Source organism: Triplophysa rosa, linkage group LG12 (genome assembly GCF_024868665.1).
Source record: "Triplophysa rosa linkage group LG12, Trosa_1v2, whole genome shotgun sequence".
Lineage (NCBI taxonomy): Eukaryota > Metazoa > Chordata > Actinopteri > Cypriniformes > Nemacheilidae > Triplophysa > Triplophysa rosa.
This window is the reverse complement of record NC_079901.1, coordinates 1,655,769-1,674,082: the sequence shown is the minus strand read 5'-3', so window position 1 is coordinate 1,674,082 and position 18,314 is coordinate 1,655,769. Positions and strand designations below refer to the sequence as shown.

Genomic DNA, 18,314 nt, shown 5'->3' with positions numbered 1-18,314 from the left:
AGTAGGGGTAAAAAGAAAGTTGTGAAAGATTGCCCACTGCCCCCTCTATTGAATGACCCAGGTTGTATGGTCTCGTCTACCTGCTGGACAAAGCTATTACAAAAAGAAAGTTATTTTGGACGTGCAATTCCCTTATCACCAGTAGGGGTAAAAAGAAAGGTTGTGAAAGATGCCCACTGTCCCCCTCTGTTGAATGACCCAGGTTGTATGGATCTGTCTACCTGCTGGACAAAGCTATTACAAAAAGAAAGTTATTTTTGGACGTGCAATTCCCTTTTCCACCAGTAGGGGTAAAAAGAAAGGCTGTGAAAGATGCCCACTGTCCCCCTCTGTTGAATGACCCTGGTTGTATGGATCTGTCTACCTGCTGGACAAAGCTATTACAAAAAGAACGTTATTTTTGGACGTGTAATTCCCTTATCCACCAGTAGGGGTAAAAAGAAAGCTTGTGAAAGTTGCCCACTGCCCCCCTCTGTTGAATGACCCAGGTTGTATGGATCCGTCTACCTCTTGGACAAAGCTATTACAAAAATTCAATTTTGGACGTGCAGTTCCCTTTTCCACAGTGGGTAAACAGTAAAAGAAGCAAGTGAAAAATCAGCAGGTAACAGAGGGGGAAAGAAAGAGCAGAGAAGAGGAGCGAAGAGTGCACCTGTGGAAAAGTATTACAAAAGTAGAAGGAACGTAGACTACTTTGAGTAACAGTGCAATTTCAAACAGAGAGAGAAAGTAAAGGGAGTGCCAGAAATCATAGGATCGGGCTGTTACAAAGAACAAGACAACAAGAAGGCTAAGGAACATGCAATACCTCTTTTCCAAAAGGAAAGAGAAAAGTGTAGAACTGTAGAAATGGCTAGATTGAAAGTAGCACTGGAAGAAGCTTCGTACCTGCATGGACAAAGACATTAAAAACAGATCAGTTAATTTATAAGGGAGTGACTTATAAGTAAGAAGCATAAGGAACCTAAACCTTTGAAACTCCCACTGTTCCCCCTCTGTTGAATGACCCTGGTGATGATCCGTCACCTGTAGACAAAGCTATACAAAAAGAGATAGTATATTTTGGAACGGCATTCCCTTATCCACCAGTAGGGGTAAAAAGAAGCTTGTGAAAGATGCCCACTGTCCCCCTCTAGTTGAATGACCTGGTTGTATGGATCTGTCTACCTGCTGGACAAAGCTATTACAAAAAGAAGTTATTTTTGGACTGCTAATTCCCTTTTCCACCAGTAGGGGTAAAAAGAAAGCTTGTGAAAGATGGCCCACTGCCCCCTCTTGAATGACCCGGTTTATGGATCCGTCTACCTGCTGGACAAAGCTATTACAAAAAAAGGTTATTTTGGACTGCAATTCCCTTTTCCACCAGTAGGGGTACAAAGAAAGGTTGTGAAATAGTGCCCTAGTCCCCCTCTATTGAATGACCTGGTTGTATGGTCTGTCTACCTGCTGGACAAAGCTATTACAAAAAGAGTTATTTTTGGACGTGCAATTCCCTTTCCACCAGTAGGGGTAAAAAGAAAGTTGTGAAAGATTGCCACTGTCCCCCTCTATTGAATGACCCGGTTTGTATGGATCTGTCTACCTGCTGGACCAAAGCTATTACAAAAAAAGTTCATTTTGAACGTGCAGTTCCCCTTTTCCACCAGTAGGGGGTAAAAGAGAAAGTCTGTGAAGATGGCCCTACGTCCCCCCTCTGTTGAATGACCCAGGTTGTATGGATCTGTCTACCTGTTGGACAAAGCTATTACAAAGAAAGTTATTTTTGGACGTGCAATTCCCTTTCCACCAGTAGGGGTAAAAAGAAAGGTTGTGAAAGTATGCCACTGTCCCCCTCTGTTGAATGACCCTGGTTGTATAGGTCTGTCTACCTGCTGGACAAAGCTATTACAAAAAGAAAGTTATTTTTGGACGTGCAATTCCCTTTTCCACCAGTAGGGGTAAAAAGAGGTTGTAAAATGCCTACTGTCCCCCTCTACAGAACGACACTGTGTTCATGCTCTTTACACTGTTGGACAAAGCTATTACAAAAAGAAAGTTATTTTTGGACCGTGCAATTCCCTTTCCACCAGTAGGGGTAAAAGAGAGGTTGTGAAAGATGCCCACTGTCCCCCTCTAGTTGAATGACCCTGGTTGTATAGGTCTGTCTACCTGTTGGACAAAGCTATTACAAAAAGAAAGTTATTTTTGGACTGCAATTCCCTTTCCACCAGTAGGGGTAAAAAGAGAGGTTGTGAAAGATGGCCACTGTCCCCCTCTGTTGAATGACCCTGGTTGTATAGGTCTGTCTACCTGCTGGACAAAGCTATTACAAAAAGAAGGTTATTTTTGGACGTGTAATTCCCTTTATCCACCAGTAGGGGTAAAAAGAAAGTTGTGAAAGTTGCCCACTGCCCCCCTCTGTTGAATGACCCAGGTTGTATGGATCCGTCTACCTCTTGGACAAAGTTATTACAAAAAGGTCAATTTTGGACGTGCAGTTCCCTTTTCCACCAGTAGGGGTAAAAAGAAAGGTTGTGAAATATGCCTACTGTCCCCCTCTACAGAACGACACAGGTCTCATGTCTTTATACCCTGTAACAAAAAAGCTATTAAAAATACCCACCGGGCTAGATACTAAACGAAGAAAACTTGCACTTTTCCTACGGTCCCTTACTCACAGCTCCGCAAAGATCGAGGTCTCCCGGCTAAATGCACATTGCGACGGCTTTAGCGGGGCAGTGTTTGTCATATCGAGCGAAAACAATATAAAAGAAGGTTGTGAAACATTATCAGCCTTGTCCTATTAGCGGTAATATTATTAATATATTAGAAGGGCAAGTCGTTGTGGAGGTATTGGCGTTTAATCGCTGAATGTGTCGGGAATATCGAAAACAAAACTAACTTTACCCCGCTACTGAAACCGGGAGCAATACCAACACTTCGTGCCCAGTCCTCATATCCAGCAGAAGCAGTATCACACATCATATTGTTGCTGATTAGTCTTTCAAAATTGCCACTCTTAATGTGCTTGTTATCGCGCTATATTGGTAATGTTGCTAACAATAGAAGTACAGCGTCTAACTGTATTTATTGACGCTGCCCTCACATGCTGTCGGGCTTATCGTAAACAATACGTAAACTAAGTGTGATAGTACATGATAGAACAACGTTGAAAGCGTAGTATAACTGTAGTAATGCTAAATTATATCTGCTCGACCTCCATGCAGCATTTATTCTCTCACTCTGTAGTCATTTTACTGCAATTCCCACACAAGCACCTGCACAGCGATTTATACATTATCATGACGGACCATGCTAATGCTTATCGATCACTTGAAGAACGTTCATTTCACAATAACTGCAAAATTACAACTAACCATTCGGAAACGTCCTGTTCCATTCTTAAGGTTGTCACTTCTTGTGTCTCTCCATCAGTCTCTGACTCCGGTTCGTACATATAGGGCTGAACACCACTAACAATTACTGACATTTTGATGTTTTGTTTTGGCCGGTACGCATCAGCACGAGTTCCTGAAACTCCACCCTCCTCTGGAGAGGGGGCTGGGACGAAAAGGTCATTAACATTTAAAGAGATATAAGCAAAATCGGTGCGTTGTTACGCACACTCAAAAATGGGCAACTTCAACATTCTATAATAAATGATCCGCTGGGTATTTTGAGTTAAAACTTCACATACAGACTCTGGGGACACCAGAGACTTATTTCACATCTAGTAAAACCATTCAAACAACCTCTCCTTTAAAGGCAACTCTTTCAATGTTTACATGTGTGTTTTAATTAGAACACTTGTACATTGATAAAGAAAGAGGTGTTTTGAAAAGCTGAAGTTGGAACAATTTTCTTTATGTTGAGTGTCAGGCAGGGGTAAAGTAAGTTAATAAGTTAAGCTTATTTAAATAATATTGGTGTTTGGTCCATTCATGATTGATGTTGAATTCTGGTTCACAATTATAAAGGTACAAAGATGATAAAAAATGTAAGTAAAAGTTGCTGATACACAGACATCAACACTCATCATACAAACCTCAACAATGGTGACCATCATCAAACTTAAACAGATCAACTGCAATGCATGCTGGGAATCATCACTGAGTTTTGTTCTATGATGTTACCCAGCATGCATTGCAGCATGAAGATTTCTTTTGTTGATTGGCACCATTGTTGAGATTCATTCACCGACTATTCATGTCTAACTGATTCAGAAATGTAACAGTTTTGAGAAGATCATTTATTCTGTTAGTCGTCCATAATACTGCTTTCATCGCTTTAAACTGTATCATAACTCGGTAGTCACATGTTAATAACAGAACACACTTAAAAGTAATTGAAAGAAATTCATAGTGACTAAAAAAATATAATTTTCTGATCTTAGTTCTTTTACCACAATATACAGTAAGTATTTTATCACACATGGACAACTAAAAATAACTTAACGTTAAAATTCAAGTCAAGAGCCCAACTAAATCAAACAATGATCACAATAATGGTAATTTGTTGAAATTTCAACGTTTTGTCAACATTAATTGTGGGTGCAAAAGTGATATTGATTCAATGCAATTAACATTGACAAATCAGCTCTGTGATGTCGTCATGGAGGAGTGGAAGAGGACTCCAGTGGCAACTTGTGAAGCTCTGGTGAACTCCATGCCCAAGAGGGTTAAGGCAGTGCTGGAAAATAATGGTGCCCACACAAAATATTGACACTTTGGGCCCAATTTGGACATTTTCACTTAGGGGTGTACTCACTTTTGTTGCCAGCGGTTTAGACATTAACCCTCCTGTTATGTTTGGGCATATTTTGGTATCAAAGCAATTTTGGTATCGCTGAAAAATATCCTAAATTCATTTTTAAACCTTAAATCTTTATGACTTTTTCTAAATTCATTTGAATAATTTATAAATGTGTGCATTTTGTGTTGCAGAGCTTTCAAAGTGCCTGTACACATTTTGAGCTAATCGGTGATGTCTGGGGTCATTTTGACCCCAATTTCTTGTTGTGAAAAAAATTTTTTATAGGCAGATGATTTTTTTCTCTTATGTTTGATGAATTTCTTATATGTTCATCAGTTTATGGTGAGAGCTGGAAAATTCTAGATGAGATCCACCTCAAGGCCTACATTGGATTATTGATTTTAGCTGGGGTTTTCAAATCCAATGGTGAATCTACATCTAGCCTATGGAATGCTGAGACTGGCAGGGCTATTTTTCCAGCAACAATGTCCTTAGAGTCATTTCACATTATCTCTCAAATAATTCGTTTTGATGACAAAAGAACCAGGCTTCAGCGAAGGGAATTAGACAAGCTTGCTCCCATAAGGGAACTGTGGGACAAATGGGTGGAACGTCTTCCACTGCTATACAATCCAGGACTTAATGTAACAGTAGATGAAAGGCTAGTCCCATTTCGTGGAAGTTGTCCATTTAGGCAATATATGCCGAACAAGCCAGCAAAGTATGGAATCAAAATATGGGCTGCATGCGATGCCCAGTCCAGTTATGCCTGTAACATGCAGGTATACACTGGGAAGCCTTCAGGTGGTGCTCCAGAAAGGAACCAGGGCCTGCGTGTGGTGCTTGACATGACCACAGGTCTGAGTGACATTGTCTGTGACAATTTTTTGACCTCCTACCTCCTTGGAGAGGAGTTACTAAAAAGGAAGCTAACCATCTTGGAAACCATTAGAAAAAATAAACCTGAACTTCCAAAAGAGCTTCTCAACATGAAAAACTAAAAAGTAACCTCCTCCATTTTTGCTTTTACTGACACCACCACGCTTGTCTCTTACTGTCCCAAAAAAAACAAAAATGTGCTGCTAATGAGCACTTTGCACAAAGATGCTACCCTGAGCAGCAGCGAAGACAGAAAGCCACAGATAATTGATAATTGACTTGATTACAACGCAACAAAGGGGGGCGTTGATAATCTGGACAAAGTGACAGCCACATACAGCTGTCAGCGCATGACCGCCTGCTGGCCTCTAGTCATTTTCCACAACATAATTGATGTGAGTGCATACAATGCATTCGTCATTTGGAGGGAAATAAATCATGACTGGGTAGATGGAAAGCTGAACCGAAGAAGGATCTTCCTGGAGCAGCTAGGCCAAGCTCTGGTAAGGCCTCACATTGAAAGAAGAAGGAGCCTTCCAAAGACATCAGCGGCTGCTGCTATGGTAAAAGAGATTCAAGCAACACAGCCAAGACCAGCTGTAGCAAGTCCACCACAAGGACAGAAAAGATCCCGGTGCCAGGTCTGTACTCACAGAAATGACTGTAAGACAAGCACACGATGTGAGAAGTGCAATCTTTTTATCTGCAAAGAGCACACATACACAATCTGTACATCATGTTCTCAGTAGCATGGAATAGCATACTTAACTTTCTATTCTGAAATTGTATTTGTTATTGAGTGTTTGTTGAATGTTTAGTGTTATATTTCTGTATATGTACAGTATACATAAATTAAATATGAATTGTTCCTGTAAGCTTGTTCCCTTATTGTTACGATCAGTTTTTTTAATTAATATGTCTAAGACTTGTTCCGATTGGTAAAACTGATCTGGTTATAAATGGTTATAAATGTTATTGCTTTCTTAAATGTTTAGTAAATTAATGTGCTACAAGTAAAAATAAATGTTTGTTAATTTTGGACTCAAATGTGAACTTGTCTGTGTTATACGCCTGTTTGTATTTTCTATGCAAATGGAACACTTAAATAATAAATAAATAATAATAAAAACGTATGTTTTGTCCTTATATTTTATTTAAAATATTAGGTAGATATAGTAAGAGTAAACAAAAACAAGTAACATTTGCAATTTGAATGATTGCAACACATTAAAAGCGTTGCCAAAATTTGCACATAACAGGAGGGTTCATGGCTGTGTGTTGAGTTAATTTGAGGGGACAGCAAATTTACACTGTTATACAAGCTGTACACTCACTACTTGTCATTTCTTCAGTTGTCACATGAAAAGATATTTACTCGAATGTGAGGGGTGTACTCACTTCTGTGAGATACTGTATAAATAACTGGATGCCGCATTAGCATCTATGTTCAATACAACAATGACTTAGCTTGATAATGCTGTGATGGAGCATGGAATGATGGGAACTATCACCTTCAACTCAACTGCTGATGGCAATCAATCAGAACATGATGAGAAATAATGTTCAAGAATAAAATTGTATAAACGTTGTGTTTGATGACATGATTTTATTTGATTATAAGTAGGGCTGTTAATGCATACGCTTATTTTTTTCAGATTAACACGTTAAAAATATTTTACTCAATTAATGCAGCATCCGTTTGTTTTGTCATCTTTTGTCTAGGTTACAGTATATAATCACACTCTTATTCATGTACAGGCTTTTAAACCACTTAAGTGTGATTTGAAACAGTTGCTTTGACACGTTCAGTGAAGATAGACAGCTTGTAGCGGTGGGATGCGGCAAAACGCAACGCGAGGTCCAGTCTGGTGTATACAGTCACTAAGTTCTCTTTCGTGCTTGAATGAGCAAAACCACACAAGTTTATTTTGCATTAAAACCACATTGCCATAGTGGTTTTTGGATATTTTACTGCAAAAATGTTACATACTGTGCCTTTAAATATCTACCTGGTTCCTGCCCAGCCCGCTTAACCTGAGCTCCATACCACACTTGGAAGGCAGCCTTTGTTTTGTGTCCTTCGTTCAGTCTATTTTGGAGTATACGGTACATTAAAGTTGTGTCCCAGTTCGAAGGCTGCAACCTTCTAAGGTCATGGACTTAAAAACAAGCACCGCTGCGCGCTGCTCTTTTAAAAGAGTCACCAAAAGAGCATCGCGGCGCGCCTCGCGTTTTCGAACATGAAAAGCGCGTTCTGTGTGATTGTACCCTAAGACGCTATATTTCCAGACATGCATTGCGCAACAATGGCAGTGAAGCAGTAAAATGGAACAATCCTCACAATATTACTGTTATTTTTGTTGTTTAGGTGAGAATATATGTGTTTAAAGTTCAAATCTGGGGTCGGTTAATAAAGTTAGGACGATTTCGGAGATGTGAGCTCAAGGCGATCACTAGGCGTTCAGTGCTCATTTACCCCGCCCAACACCGCCTCACATCAGCAAGTGCTACTGAAACTCACATATTAATATTTGTAAAATTAAAATTATAGGAAGCACTGTTGTGTTTTACGTCATGTTGTTAAATTTTTCTTCATTTAAACGAAAAGCTACATTAAAATAAATATTATGAGTTAACTAGGATTGCTTGAATTTGAGTGATGCATCAAGATCTCTGCTGTTCCATATGTAATGTAACCGGACTGCGTCCTCCCGTCTTCTTGAGTTCAAACTTCCGAGTCTGAACTTGCCAAGTCCGATCTAGCAAGGATCTAGAAACGTTTTTTTGTATGTTGCTAGGTAACCTGAAACAGCCACAACAAGTTTCTCCTCCACGTCTTCAGGCATTCCGAGCATTGCGACTAGGGAAGCCCCGCCTCTCCACTCATCCGATTGGACAATGGAAAAAAGCGCACATGACGTCAAGCGCTTTTCTGCTCAGAGTTGAGTTTTTTTCAACTTCTGGTGCTCAGAGCGCTCCGCCTAAAACACGAGGCGCAGCAGGCGGCAGAAACGCGAGGCGCCCGGCGCGAATAAGCAGCGCGCAAAACGCTCCCTGCAAACTAAAAACAATTCAAAAGAGGCGCATCTCACAGCAAAAGACGCGTTCTGTCTGATCAGACCCTTATGCGGGCGGTCACACAGAACGCGCCTTTTCTGTTCGAAAACGCGAGAAAACCCGAAACAGCTGTCCTGTCAGTCAAGGATTATAGCACGAGCGCTCTTTGTTTTTAACTGTCATATTGTCAGACACTTTAAAAAGGTACAAGCAGAGGCATAGCCGCGGGAAGTGGGGGTGCTGCGGGGGCTACAGCAACAGCACCCCCTGGCGTCGAGCGAAAAGAAAAACTGAAACAGTGTGAAAGATAAATAAATAAAGGCAGAGACTATTTGCACCAGGTCCGCCCACCAATATGTGATTGGAATAGAGAATATGTAAGAACGACTTCATTTTGAACAATGACTGCAGTGGCATAAGGTGTAAACCCAGCTAACAATTTTTGGTTCCCAGAACGTTCCCCTAACGTTAGTTTTTGGTTCACAGAACGTTATTTTCTAAGGTTCGTTTTTGATTCTCCAGGAAAGTTTTCTTTACGTTAATAGAACATTAGTTTCTGGTTACCATAACGTTCTGGGAACCAAAAACTAATGTTAGGGGAACGTTACACTAACGTTTTATTTCTGTAAAGATAACCAAAAACAAACCTTAAAAAAACTTTCTGGGAACCAGAAACTAACGTTAGGGAACGTTCCCAGAACGTTAGCCTAAAATATTTTTCTCGGTCCGTTTACACATCAGTAATGAATACATCCATGCTGTGTTTTTATCCATCGCTTGTCTAACGTTAATCTAATTAAAATAAGTAAAATACATCACCCCACACAATATGGAGGATGAAATCAATGCATTAGATTATTCTTTTAGCCTAATAATTCCTTTTTCATCACTGAAGTAGCCTAATTTTAGATTTAAACAGCACATATCATTTCTAATAAAACCACACTGTGTGTAGGCCTACCTCAACATCAGACATTATAGATATCGAAATAAAATAACCAATGACTTCAACACAATATTTAAAGCAGATTTTTATTGACAGAAGAATAAACATTTAATTATCTTCTTCAGGCTACCAGTATTCTTGTCCCACCACAGAAGTATAGCGCGGCTCCGTCTTTAGATATAACAATCAAAAGCCCTGAGTTTCAGTCCTTTCATCATGGTCTGTTGATTTAGATGTGTCAAATCAATCGAAAATCACGAAAATATAAGTCTACTCTCAAATCTGTACGGTTTTAAATAAAAAATTAAAATAAATAAACCGCTAAACTAATGTGTTAGTCGGTGAGGTAAAACGAAATGACCGTTCATTTTTAAATGACGGGAGTGCGCGGCAGAGCGGAGAATGCACGTGCTCGAGCGCACACACATACAGTAACAGACAACCACACTAAAGAAATACACATGGATATAGATGATTGTATTTTCATTTAGCTTAACTAGTTTATTATTTTCAGCCATTAAAGGGCACATTTATTAATTTCATTTGGTTTTCAATGTGATCTTATAATTAATGTATTGCACATGTCACTGACGTTTACCAGTTTTGACTATTTTTACCATAAAAAATAGCCAAAAAAAGAACCATCAGGGAACGTTACTTTCTGGTTATTTTCTAGTTGCAAAAAAATTACCAGAAAATAACCATCAGGGAACGTTACTTTCTGCTTATTTTCTGGTTGCAAAAAATAACCAAAAAATAACCATCAGAGAACGTTATTTTCTGGTTGCAAAAATAACCAATAAATAACCATCAGAGAACGTTATTTTCTGGTTATTAAAAAAACAGCCTGCAACGTTCTGGGAACGTTATTTTCTGGTTGCAAAAACCCCTGAAAAGAACGTTCTTAGAACGTTATTTTTTGGTTCCCAAAAATAACCAAAAGGGAACCAAAAACTAACGTTAGGGGAACGTTCTGTGTTTGCTGGGAAGTCTGTATAGTGTGACACAGGAGGTCGGGGTTCTAATCAAACTCTCTCTTTTGGTTTCAATAAAAAAATTATTCATAAAGTTTAGGGTAAAGTAACGTTATTTGCCACTATTTATAAGTATCAATAGCATCTAACTACTATTTTTACTTAATCCAAAGAAAATAGAGCTATTTTCGGTTAGAGTAAAAAGCATTGCTGCCTTGGGCAGGCTATTTGTAAAATTACTCTGTGTAAATAGACACTCCGTAAATGAAATGTTTTATCAAAAATAAATATAATACATTTTATTAATGCACTAATATCAATTTAAAACATTAATAACGTTACTGTTACAATGACAACGCAAGTGTCTAATGACGTCACGGCGTTAGTGAAGGTCAAGTGTCATGAGCGGTCTTGTCCAAATGGCGCAAAAACGAATTTCAGACTTTTTTACCTGACGCAGGACTTCAGCAGCGTCAACCCAGAAAGAAATGCCACTTTCGGAGTTTTGCATGCAGGCCAGCAGAAATGTAAGACGGTCATTTCTTGATTTGAGATTGTGGCTAGGTCTACAGGCAGAATATGTAACGTTACGGGTTGATTTCTGTGCTGTTGCCGTGCAGCATGCAGTTGTGTTTAATCGCGTGACCGGTTTGCCCATGGTTTTTGTTTGGGTGGTTTAGCTGCCGCCGCACAGCTAGTTTTCGTACAACAGATTTTGCTTTGGCTATAGGCATACATATAACATGCATGCGTTTATATGTTTGTTTTTATGCTGCATACTATAATCACACTGGGATCTTCTTTATTCTCGGCAGCAACTAATTTTTGCCTCCGTTATTTATTAACGTTAAACTTAAGCGGCTGGCCCATGGCACAGTCATAAAAAAAATCACAGCACCCCCTGCTCAAAATACGTTCCCGAAACCCGAAACAGCCACAACAAGTTTCTCCTCCACGTCTTCAGGCATTCCGAGCATTACGACAAGGGAAGCCCCGCCTCTCCACTCATCCGATTGGACAATGGCAAAAAGCGCACATGACGTCAAGCGCTTTTCTGCTCAGAGTTGAGTTTGTTTCAACTTCAGTCCGTATGCACGTATATGGCTAAAAGTATCTGTAAAAATATATTCACAACCACACTGCACAATTTCTAAATGGCAAATAAACATTATAACAAGAGCACCATCAAAAAAATAATCCGCACCAGCACCATAATATGTTTATTTCTGTAAAGGTAAGAAATAGCCTACTGCATAGTCATTTACATTATGACTGCATTTTTATCTTTTATAGCCTTAAATATTTTTTCATTTTATGATTATTATACAGTACATGCAGTGCAAACTTTGAAGTACTGTACACAGAATATTTCGTGCTACAGTCAAAGTGGGCTACAAAAATAAATGTGTGATGCGATGGCGCTGATTTGTCACGTGACATGCTGGTGCTGGTGACGTTTGCGCATCATTAGCTGCGCGGAGTGTGTGTGGAGTAGCCTATCAGTTACAGCTCCTGAAAAACCCAAATGTAGTTATGCATCCTTAATCTAACTTTGCTTCCTTAAAGATGGCATGTCAGGGACTGGCAAAGGGCGAGACCATAAACACACTTAAGGGCGAGTCTGAGTCTCTCAAAGCCAAACTGGAGGAGGAGAGAGCAAAACTGCAGGATGTCGAACGTAAGTAAAAACACTTGACTGCGGTTTCTCTAAAGCCGATTTACTGTAGTTGCGCAACACGGGCATTGCACTTTCTTTTTAGGATTATTAGTAGTAGAGCCGTTGGAAATCTGAATTGCGACACACTTTGATCTCGCTGCCGCGCGGTCACGTGGTTCATGGAGCTCTCAATAGTTCCAAACTGTCAGTCTGTTTGAATGGGTTTAAGGGGAGAGACTATTGACAAGCTGTATTTGCAGCAATTTTCACTAAATACAAACATATTATATGCACTGATTATTACGTTGATTACATTTATAGTAACATTTTGTCTGACGAGTGATTGTTATGTTGATTACATTTATAGCAAATTTTGTCTGACGATTGTTAGAAAGACAGTAATAATCAAATGTGTGTGTTTAATTTGACTAGGAAGAATGCATAATTTAGGAAACATTAACAGTGTGCATGCATTTATGTTTCTCATGCTTCTATGTTTTTCAAACATACTCGGTGTCTAATGTTGCTGTCTGGGTATAAAGAAACGTCTACAAAGTTACAACGCTCAAAGTTCACTGCAAAGGGAGATATTTTGTAATATGTTTATTTCTGTGAAGGTAAGAAATAGCCTATGTAATGTAGGGCTGCTCGATTATGACAAAAAACATAATCACGATTATTTTGGCCAATATTGAGATCCCGATTATTTAACACGATTACTCATTAACTTTTAAAACAACATAGAAAATAAATAACTTTGCTTTTAAACTGTGAATTCAATTGAAAAATAAATGTAAAGAAATAGCACAGCTGAACCACTGTAAAAGAAGGGGGTGCACTGTGGATTTATACCACGAGAAAAGAGAGGATCCTTGCAAAATGGAATGTGGCACAATAATCGTTTTACCTCGATTATTTTGTTTTTGTAATTGTTGAAGCCAAAATTGACGATTACAATTAATTTTCGATTAATTGCATAGCCCTAATGTAATGCATAGTAGTTTACATTATGACTGCATTTTTATCTTTAAGATTTTTTTATTTTATGATTATTATACAGTACATGTGGTGGGCTACAAAAATAAATGTGTGATGCGGATGGTGCTGATTTGTCACGCGACACGCTGGTGCTCAGAACTGGCAGAACTGATGCTACTGTTATCAGGGGCGATTCTAGGTTTTCAGTGGGGGGGCTCAGCCTCCAATGAGGTTATATATAGGCTATATAGCACCACATACTCTATACATTACTAAAATAAATAATTAAGTAAGAATATGCAGAATAAAGACAAATTATTGTTTTTAAAATTAATATCACAGTAATCTATCAATCTGCAACATTTATAATTAAAAGTGACAATAACAGCCACAAATCCATATAATAAATTTCACAATCAACTGCTGAGTCATTATTTAGTAGAAGGAATAACTTGTATGATGTTTCCCTGCCATTCATTCTGATTAGCACGAGCCCCATCACTCCTGTGCATGACTGCGTGTTCATCTATCACATCCTCAATGTTTTAAATGAATAACAGGGCTCTAGACTCATTTTTCCCACTGGTCGCACTGTTGCAACCCACTTTCTCCATTGGTCGCACCAACTTACAAATTGGTCGCACCCTTTTTTATAGTAATCATAAAAACCTTGCATAATGACCTCAGTTGATGAATCATTCTGTTAATTTGTAATGTCTTTTAAAATAGTCGGCTATAGACCACTTCATATTTGCGCTTTAACACTTGCGAGCCCAATAAATCCAAAATAAATGCAAAGAAACTTTGTATTTGTTATTTTATACAGTTGTTATTATTTAGTTTATTTAGTATGCAAGTTATATATTGGCTATGAAATGATCTGACACAAATATAACCTGTCACTCTTCACAATCTCCTTTATTGCCTTCTTTGCAAAAAGCTGTATTTTTGCCACTGGCCTTCTTAATTTTTACCACATAAAATTAAATTAGCTAGCTCAAAACTGAAAAGTAACTCAGAACTAAATTATTATATATGTACTTTATTACTACACATTGTCATAAATAAACGTTAAAAATTTAATCTTACTAACCACTCTTGTTATTAAATGGTCTAAGCACGCTTTTGTTCTGAGGTGTTTGACTGACTGATTTGATGGGTTCAGACAGTGATTCTCATGAGTTCAGTGTTTGACATTTGAGTTGTTTCAACAAAATGAATTGGTTCAAATGAGTCATTACGTCACGAATCAGACATTAGCGTACAATGACGCGCTGTTTGTTATTCACAGCTGTCATTAAGCCTCTTATCAAGAAACCAAACTTAGACCCCAATGAACTAGGAAACTATAGACCGATTTCAAATCTCCCTTACCTGTCTAAAATACTAGAAAAAGTAGTGTCCACTCAGTTGTGCTCTTTCTTACAAAATAATGACATACACAAAAAATTCCAGTCAGGCTTTAGACTGCATCATAGTACTGAAACTGCGCTCGTTAAAATTACAAACGACCTGCTAATAGCATCAGATAAAGGTAACATCTCACTCCTAGTCCTGCTTGACCTTAGTGCTGCGTTCGATACTGTAGACCATAAAATACTTCTAAATCGCTTACACAATTATACCGGTATTCAGGGACAGGCACTACAATGGTTCAGATCTTACTTATCAGACAGACATCAATTTGTCCATTTAAATGAAGAATCATCAAATCTAACGCAAGTAAATTATGGATTACCTCAGGGATCGTTTTAGGACCCTTGCTATTCTCCATATACATGCTGCCCCTTGGAAACATTATTAGAAAACATGGAATTAGCTTCCACTGTTATGCAGATGATACTCAGCTATATATCTCATCAAGACCAGATGATTCCTTCCAACTATCCAAATTGGCAGAGTGCATCGACGATATAAAACATTGGATGACTTGTAATTTCCTTCTTTTAAATTCTAATAAAACAGAAATATTACTTATCGGACCAAAGACACGTGAGCAGAATATTTCAGATTATAACCTGCAAATTGAAGGCTGCACTGTTACTCCAACAAATACAGTTAAAGACCTCGGCATTATATTAGACAGCAACCTGTCATTTAAAAATCACATCTCAAATGTCACAAAAACAGCCTTCTTCCACCTTAGAAATGTTACCAAATTGCGAAATATTTTATGTGTGGTTGATGCAGAGAAGCTTATTCATGCATTTGTGACCTCAAGATTTGACTACTGTAATGCACTGCTTAGTGGTTGTCCTGCAGCATCAATAAACAAACTACAGTTAGTTCAGAATGCAGCTGCCAGAGTTCTAACCAGGTCCAGAAAATACGATCACATAACCCCAATGTTATCAACCCTTCACTGGTTACCCATTAAGTATCGTATTGACTTTAAAGTTCTTTTAATTACTTATAAAGCCTTAAACGGTTTAGCCCCTACCTACATAACAGAGCTTCTACCACACTACAACCCATCACGCTCTCGAAGATCTCAAAACTCCGGACTTTTGATAACACCTAGAATAACTAAATCCACCAAAGGGTGTAGAGCTTTCTCATACGTAGCACCTAAACTCTGGAACAGCCTCCCCGATACTATTCGAGGGCCAGACACACTCTCCCAATTTAAATCTAGATTAAAGACACATCTTTTCAGCCAAGCATTCACTAAAACATAGCTAATGAACAGCAGCTACGCTAATTATTCTCTTTCTGCCCTCGCCTCGGGATGCCCATCCCGAGGTAGGGAGAGATTCCGCCAGGCCCAGATGAACGTCATAAGCCCATCCCCAACTAGAGATTAAGCCAGCTACATCGGAAAATCCCGTGCCATCCTCCTGCGAGAGCCTGCGGACTGACTGACCATCCCAGCTCCATCCAAGGCAATTCCATCACCACCCAAGAAAAAGGCGACCATCTGACCGGCCCAGCTCAGACAATTCCATCCCCAACCGAGAGCAAAGACGGACTACTTGTCACATTAATGCTAAATTTACAATACTTCGTATTTAATGCTAAACTTACATCACATGACAGCAGTTTGAAGTTATGGCTGCACTCAGTGACTTTGATTGGAGGTTGCTGGGTGGGTGTTTGTAGGGAGTGGGGGGGCTTGTTGGTTGTGGTTCGGGGCGTTTCATTTGTTGGGACTGTGTGGGTCTGGTCTGGTTGGTCTTGTTTTGTGGTCGATGTCGGACAACAGAGGAATAAAGTTAATTATGCCATTACTACTTTTCCCTGGTTGTTCCTCTGTTGTCTGTTGTTGATCACGGAATGGGACCGGGTTGGACCTGCACGGTTTCGGCGGGTGGGGCTTCCTGGGTCGCGGCTCGTGGGCTCTCTGTGTTCTTCGTTGACGTTGCTCGGTGGCTTTGGTCGGGGTCACTGAGTGCAGCTTTGACACGTCAGAGGAGATCTGGCCCTCCCGGCTGAGCCTGGTTTCTCCCGAGTTTTTCTTTCTCCATTTATTCATCATTGGAGTTTGGGTTCCTCGCCACAGCAGTGCAGTGTTGGCATGCTCACGGTGAGACTGCATTTATTTATTTATTAGATATTATTTATTATAATGATCTTGCTTGGTCTGTAAACACCATGCACTGTGCTGTGTTTTACCTTTCTGTGTTTTTCTTATTTGCTCCTGTAAAGCTGCTTTGGAACAATGCAAATTGTGAAAAGCGCTATATAAATAAATTGAATTTAATTGAATTGAACAAGGAAAACACTTCACTGGATAGGATTTTTCCTTTATGTCAGCTTCATGTGCGGAACACTTGTAAGGGAAGAAAAGTCAACATGTTTTTGAGCACATTCACACCCAGCTGCAATTCAGGTAAAAATATTCTCAGAATGCGCCACGTGAAACATTGATTCTGGCTTCCGACCTTGCTTTTGATTAAAGTGTGAGGGAGAGAGACAGTTCAGAAACTGATGTGTTTTAAAAGCATATGGAGCAGTCTGTCCCACGATGCTTTTATGCCATTCGGTCTGCGCAACACCGAATGAAGTCAAACACTGGAGACTGAGGGAGTGGACGAACTACCGTCAGCTCTCTATAAATGGGTGCAGAAAAATAAAACAGCACTTCATCATGAATGACACATTTCTGTGCTCAACAATATCATCATGATCATTTTCTAAAGAATGCCGTCATTGGTGTGAAGTGCTTTCATTTTGCTGGAGGTAAACAACTAGTTAACAGTGTGACGAGGGGTGAACGCAGACAAAACTTTTTACAGTTGATGGAAAAGGGTCTTGTATCGCTCATCATATTATGTAAGCTGCATTTATAACAAAGAAGGGCAAAGATGCAGAGGTCATGTTAATGCACACACCTTGTATTCTGCTTATGACATTCTCTCCACTCTGTGCTGCTGTGAACTGAAGAATGCACTAAATAATGCAGCCTGCCACCGTTTTCTTAGTAAGAGTTTTAAAGAGGACTAAAGCGATTTCAAATTGCTTTTTTTAGGGGGGCAAAGCTAGAAATTAAGGGTGGCTAAAGCCCACCTCAAAAAGGCCTAGCGACGTCACTGACTGTTATTACGGTTTGCGTAACGCAGAACCGCTCTGTGTTCCATCCCTCACCATAGAAGGAAAAAATAGTGTTTGCAATCTCTAAAAAATATTGATGTTTACACATGCACACTTTCACACACTAACATGCCACCATTACGTTTGAAAAAAATGCTTCTGATCGATTTGTGTGTTAAACTGATGCCATTGTTACTATTTATAGATGGTTTCAAAGAGACAACATAAACAAACTGTTACGGCCTGGTCGGGTCATCTTCTGGCACGGGATTGTTTTGTTTTTTGTCAAGCACATGGCTGTCACCGAGCTTTCAGCTGGCTTCGTGCTTGTGTCTGCGTCATTTGCCCCACCCTCGTGTTTCCATATGACTTCCCCTGCACTGGTGTTTTTCCACTCCGTGTTCACACGCCTGTTGGCACTTCACTCATTAGACATTATCGTTTCCTTAATTACTCCACACCTGGTTATGATCTCCTCGTTACGTTCTCTTTATAACTCCTCAGTGTTTCTTGTCCAGTGTCTGTTCGTTGTGGATTATTCTGCCTCAGACTGCCCCAGGCG

At 39.4% G+C, this 18,314-nt stretch overlaps 2 protein-coding genes and 1 long non-coding RNA gene across 6 annotated transcripts in view; 1 reads left to right on the top strand and 2 right to left on the bottom strand.

Moving 5' to 3' along the window:
• LOC130562401 (uncharacterized) overlaps positions 1 to 3,508 on the bottom strand; it is a 36,652-nt gene extending 33,144 nt beyond the window's left edge. Inside the window, exon 1 of the long non-coding RNA XR_008963945.1 lies at positions 3,357 to 3,508. This is a non-coding gene — a long non-coding RNA (uncharacterized LOC130562401). The remainder of the gene's footprint in view (positions 1 to 3,356) is intronic.
• Positions 1 to 18,314, top strand: part of gnb5b (guanine nucleotide binding protein (G protein), beta 5b) — a 91,957-nt gene that overhangs the window by 29,944 nt on the left and 43,699 nt on the right. For 2 of the 4 annotated variants that reach the window (XM_057347328.1, XM_057347326.1), the window contains exon 3: positions 12,154 to 12,265. In XM_057347328.1, the coding sequence (XP_057203311.1) occupies positions 12,154 to 12,265 (112 nt within the window). Of the gene's footprint in view, positions 1 to 11,000; positions 11,115 to 11,551; positions 11,651 to 12,153; positions 12,266 to 18,314 lie in introns of those variants that run through there. The other 2 variants (XM_057347327.1, XM_057347329.1) reach the window with 2 other exon arrangements.
• The window catches only part of LOC130562398 (uncharacterized), a 34,542-nt gene that overhangs the window by 16,111 nt on the left and 117 nt on the right, over positions 1 to 18,314 (bottom strand). The window lies entirely within an intron of this gene.